Source organism: Colobus angolensis, unplaced genomic scaffold (assembly GCF_000951035.1).
Source record: "Colobus angolensis palliatus isolate OR3802 unplaced genomic scaffold, Cang.pa_1.0 Scaffold11, whole genome shotgun sequence".
In the NCBI taxonomy this organism is placed as follows: domain Eukaryota; kingdom Metazoa; phylum Chordata; class Mammalia; order Primates; family Cercopithecidae; genus Colobus; species Colobus angolensis.
This window is the reverse complement of record NW_012112030.1, coordinates 2,051,447-2,057,120: the sequence shown is the minus strand read 5'-3', so window position 1 is coordinate 2,057,120 and position 5,674 is coordinate 2,051,447. Positions and strand designations below refer to the sequence as shown.

At 45.6% G+C, this 5,674-nt stretch overlaps 1 protein-coding gene across 1 annotated transcript in view; it reads left to right on the top strand.

Moving 5' to 3' along the window:
- CHD4 (chromodomain helicase DNA binding protein 4) overlaps positions 1–5,674 on the top strand; it is a 36,708-nt gene that overhangs the window by 22,381 nt on the left and 8,653 nt on the right. The window contains exons 26-33 of the mRNA XM_011951901.1: positions 2,140–2,320; positions 2,405–2,491; positions 2,581–2,669; positions 2,773–2,906; positions 3,246–3,390; positions 3,720–3,885; positions 4,147–4,244; positions 4,363–4,492. Coding sequence (XP_011807291.1) covers positions 2,140–2,320; positions 2,405–2,491; positions 2,581–2,669; positions 2,773–2,906; positions 3,246–3,390; positions 3,720–3,885; positions 4,147–4,244; positions 4,363–4,492 — 1,030 coding nt within the window. The remainder of the gene's footprint in view (positions 1–2,139; positions 2,321–2,404; positions 2,492–2,580; positions 2,670–2,772; positions 2,907–3,245; positions 3,391–3,719; positions 3,886–4,146; positions 4,245–4,362; positions 4,493–5,674) is intronic.

The following is a 5,674-nucleotide window of genomic DNA, read 5'->3' as shown; positions in this document are numbered from 1 at the left end:
GAGGTCAGGAGATTGAGACTATCCTGGCCAACATGGTGAAACCCTGTCTCTACTAAAAATACAAAAATTAGCTGGGTGTGGTGGCGGGCGCCCGTAGTCCCACTTACTTGGGAGGCTGAGGCAGAGAATCACTTGAAACCCGGGAGGTGGAGGTTGCAGTGAAGCCGAGATTGCGCCACTGCACTCCAGCCCGGCGACAGAGTGAGACTCCGTCTCAAAAAAAAAAAAAAAATTAGAATCGGTCTATACCTTTTTATTCTCCTCCCTTCTCTTTCTTGGTCTTTTATAGTAAAAAAAGAAAATAGTATGTGAGGAATCTGTGGCTTGTTTTAATGTTTTTCTCTCCCAAATGATGTAGAGGAGTATGAAATGGAAAAATAAAATTTCCTTTTTCTTCTGGTCTTCTGTAAACCACTCAGCTCAGGATTCTTTGAATTGGCGTTGGTTCTGGTGGTCTTTGTCATCTTTTCTCATTCTCCCACCTCAGAACCATCCCCCTTGCTGTGTTTCCCTGATACTCACCTGTGATTTTGTTCTTGAAGGTAATGTGTCCAACCTCAGTTTATATGTAAGTGTGGCTGAATGGTCTGACATAGGTCTGTATACTATAGTGTTCAATCAGAAACGACCCTACTAATAGAATGCTCACATTCCTTTCAGTGGCAGTGAACGTAATAGAAGTGATTGACGGGAGAGCACATGATAAGTGGATCATCCTTGTTGGTGACTACACAAGTATACACATTGTTCTTTGATCAGTGACTGCAGCTGCTGTTGACTTCTTTTAAAAATTTTTTAAGTTTTATTTTTAATAGATAGTAATTTACATAGCTCAAAATACACGAAAGGACAAGATGAGGTGGCTCATGCCTAGAATCCCAGTACTTTGGGAGGCTGAGGCGGGAGGGCCGCTTGAGCCCAGGAGTTGAAGACCAACTTGGGCAACATGGTGAAATTCCGTCTCTAAGTAATAAAAACATGAGCTGAGTGTGGTTGCTCATGCTGTGGTTCTAGCTGTGTGGGAGGATCGCTTAAACCTCGTGGTCGAGGCTGCAGTGAGCCATAATGATGCCACTGTACTCTAGCCGAGACAACACAGCTAGACCCTCTCTCAAAAAAAAAAAAAAATTACATATTTATATGTACACACACATGTATCTCTTTTCTCTTCTGTCCTCTAACAATTTAGTTCCCTTATTGGGGACAGCTAATGTTTTCAGTTCCTTTTTACAAAAATATTTTATGTGTATATAAATTATACATATATTCATACATGTATATGTACACCCACATACACGTACCCAAAAACTTTTTTTTCCTTTTAAACACAAAAGTAATACCAATGCAATGTAAATGCCACATTGATTAGGGAATAAGAAGAAGAAAAAAGTCTGTACACGTTGAGTACAGACATAATTTTGTTTTTTCTCTGAATATTTTCCATCTATGGTTGTTTGAATCCACAGGTGCAGAACCCATGGATGCAGAGGGCTGATTGTAATTTATTTAACTAGTTCCATAATGATGGACATTTAGGTTGTTTCTAATGTTATGCTATTAGCAGCTGTTTAATTCCAGTATAAGGGATGTGGAATCAGTGAGTGATCCTGAAGTGTCTGAAAAAAAAGTCACTTTTAGAGGATTATCAACATTTTTGGGACATAAGAGGCTATATATAATTCTTTTTGTTTTGCAGACAGTTGGTAAGCTTTTATGAAGTTCATGAAGAACAGAAAGGTTTATAGTCCTCTTCTCTCTTATGAAAATCTTTTACAGTATTTCAGAAGCTTCTCCATTCTGCCTTGCTAAGGCTCTGACCTCTTTTCTTTTTGCTATCTTCCGATTGTATATGCACCAGTGCAAGGGGTTAGAAGAAAGCATTCTGTGTCTTCATCCTTCCCTGTGATGATGGCTCTATCCTATGTTTTTCTTGAGTTATGCTGACTGCTAATCTATACATAATTATGAGGAGCTATGTACTCTCAAATTTCTTCTAAGTTCGTAGGTCCAAACAGGCACACCAACTATTTAAGAGTCCAGTCATGAAAAGGAGCTAGCAGAGTGGGAACTATGAGGACCAGGGGTAGCTGGTCGTGCTGACTTCAGCACTCCTGAGTCCTGGCCCTCCCTCTGTCCCAGGAGGAAGAGGAGGTAGAGCGGGAAATCATTAAACAGGAAGAAAGTGTGGATCCTGACTACTGGGAGAAATTGCTGCGGCACCATTATGAGCAGCAGCAAGAAGATCTAGCCCGAAATCTGGGCAAAGGAAAAAGAATCCGTAAACAGGTCAACTACAATGATGGCTCCCAGGAGGACCGAGGTGTGTGTGGCCGGCCCCGCCCCCCACCCATGGGCCGTTCCACTAGAGCAGTGGGCCCCGCTCATCTGCCCTCTCTCCCTCCAGATTGGCAGGACGACCAGTCCGACAACCAGTCCGATTACTCAGTGGCTTCAGAGGAAGGTGATGAAGACTTTGATGAACGTTCAGAAGGTGAGGGCTGTGCTTTTTTGTTGCTTTTCTAAATGTTGCTTTGTTTCATATCCTACTTGTGTCACTCATTCATCTTTTTCTTACTGCAGCTCCCCGTAGGCCCAGTCGTAAGGGCCTGCGGAATGATAAAGATAAGCCATTGCCTCCTCTGTTGGCCCGTGTCGGTGGGAATATTGAAGTAAGTGCCATGCGATTCTAAGGGTGGGTGAGTGCCAGATAGATACTGGATCTTTGGTGGAGTGCAGCCTGCTCCCTCTCACCTGGGTTTCTTCTTCCCCTAGGTACTTGGTTTTAATGCTCGTCAGCGAAAAGCCTTTCTTAATGCAATTATGCGATATGGTATGCCACCTCAGGATGCTTTTACTACCCAGTGGCTTGTAAGAGATCTGCGAGGCAAATCAGAGAAAGAGTTCAAGTGAGTTGAGGGCTGGCGTGGACTGATCTAGAGCAAGGGCTTCTTCTCCTATCTAGCTGGTCATTCCATGGTTCTAGGCCCAGCTGTGCAGGGAAGTGGGCTGTTTCCTCTGTTGAAGTTGGCAGGTGAAGCTGTTAGTAATGTGTTCCTAGCTTCCCTGGAAGAGAATCTGGGTCTTCTTGTGGGGTCTGGAGATCAGCCTTCCAGTGCAGTGGTGGGCTTTACCTCAAGGTGGAGCCATAGTTATTGCCTGTGATGATGCCTCACGAAGGGATGGAAAAAGAATCTTAAGAGTCAGCATTATCCCTGTTTAACTCATTTCTCTACTTCTTTACGCAGGGCATATGTCTCTCTCTTTATGCGGCATTTATGTGAGCCGGGGGCAGATGGGGCTGAGACCTTTGCTGATGGTGTCCCCCGAGAAGGCCTGTCTCGCCAGCATGTCCTTACTAGAATTGGTGTTATGTCTTTGATTCGCAAGAAGGTGAGCCCTGAGCCACTTGCCATTGTTAAAAGTTTCTAGGGGGCCAGGCGCAGTGGCTCACACCTGTAATCCCAGCACTTTGGGAGGCCGAGGCGGGCAGATCACTTGAGGTCAGGAGTTTGAGACCAGCCTGGCCAACATGGCGAAACTCCATCTCTACTAAAAATACAAAAATTAGCTGCGTGTGGTAGTGGGCACCTGTAATCCCAGCTACTCAGGAGGCTGAGGCAGGAGAATTGCTTGAACCCAGGAGGCGGAGACTGGAAGGCCAATAGGAAAGGAGCCTGCAGCTGGAATTGGGTCTTCAACTTCTTGTCCCATTGCTACAGGTTCAGGAGTTTGAACATGTTAATGGGCGCTGGAGCATGCCTGAACTGGCTGAGGTAGAAGAAAACAAGAAAATGTCCCAGCCAGGGTCACCCTCCCCAAAAACTCCTACACCCTCTACTCCAGGAGATACGCAGCCCAACACTCCTGCACCTGCCCCACCTGCTGGTAAGTCTGCCTGTCCTATCATTTTCTGTCCCTCTCTTTTTGTCCTGGCCTATTTTTCTGCTCCCCTGTGCTCAGTTCTAACAGGGTAGTCTGGCAGGACACACAGCAATTTCCCTCTCAGTTTAGGAGGGCCGTCCTAAGAATAGGGCTGGCTCTTAAAGGCACGAGAGGACAATTTAAGATGAGACAAACTGGGAAGAAATGACCTTCTCTCTGATGTAGGACCTTCTTCCTAATTGATTGTCTCTTATTGTTCTGCAGAAGATGGGATCAAAATAGAGGAAAATAGCCTCAAAGAAGAAGAGAGCATAGAAGGAGAAAAGGAGGTTAAATCTGTAGCCCCTGAGACTGCCATTGAGGTAAGAGATGGGGGTGACTGAATGCCACACTAAAGACAAATGTGTAAGCCTAGTCTTCCTTGTAGTTGCTGGCCTGCCTGCTTCATCTGTTTTGTTTTTGTTTTTTTTTCCTTTGAAGTGTACACAGCCCCCTGCCCCTGCCTCAGAGGATGAAAAGGTCATTGCTGAACCCCCTGAGGGAGAGGAGAAAGTGGAAAAGGCAGAGGTGAAGGAGAGAACAGAGGAACCTATGGAGACAGAGCCCAAAGGTAAAGGTATCCACATGGTTTTTTTTTTTTTTTTGAGATAGTCTCGCGCTGTTGCCAGGCTGGAGTGCTGTGGCGCAATCTTGGCTCACTGCAACCTCTACCTCCCAGGTTCAAGCGATTCTCCTGCCTCAGCTTCCCGAGTAGCTGGGATTACAGGCGTACGCCATCATGCCCAGCTAATTTTTGTATTTTTAGTGGAGACAGGGTTTCACCATGTTGGCCAGGCTGGTCTCAATCTCCTGACCTCGTGATCCGCCCGCCTTGGCCTCCCAAATTGTTAGGATTACAGGCATGAGCCACTGTGCCTGGCCTTTTTTTTCCTTTTTTTCTTTTTTTTTTTAAAAAAAGGAGTTTCATTCTTGTTGCCCAGGCTGGACTGTAATGGCGTGATCTCGGCAACCTCCGCCTCCTGAGTTCAAGCTATTCTCCTGCCTCAGCCTCCTGAGTAACTGGGATCACAGGCATGTGCCACCATGCCTAGCTAATTTTGTATTTTTTAATAGAGGGGGTTTCTCCATATTGGTCAGGCTGGTCTCGAACTCCTGACCTCAGGTGATCCACTTGCCTTGCCCTCTCAAAGTGCTGGGATTATAGGCGTGAGCTACTGTGCCTGGCTGGTATCCATATTTTTAAGCACTACAGATCCCTGTGCGAACCATGGTCACTCATGAATTTTCACTGGGGCTGTAGAGATAGCAGGAGGAAGCGATACACTGAAGAATCCTGCACCCTTGATTTTAGGTGGCAGGTTTTCCTATCTCTTATGACTTTTTTTATTTTTATTTTTTGAGATGGAGTCTCACTCTGTCACCCAGGCGGGAGTGCAGTGTTACGATCTCTGCTTACTGCAACTTGGGCCTCCCGGGTTCAAGCGATTCTTCTGCCTCAGCCTCCGAGTAACTGGGATTACAGGCATTCCACAACCATGCCCAGCTAATTATTTATATATTTATTTATTTATTGAGATAGTGTCTCACTGTTGCCCAGGCAGGAGTGCAATGGCACGATATTGGCTCACTGCAACCTCCACCTCCTGGGTTCAAGCGATTCTCCTGCCTCAGTCTCCTGAGTAGTTACCATGCCCGGCTAATATATTTTTTTTTTTTTTTTTAATAGAGACAGGGTTTCACCTTGTTAGCTAGGATGGCCTCAATCTCCTGACCTTATGATCTGCCTGCCTCA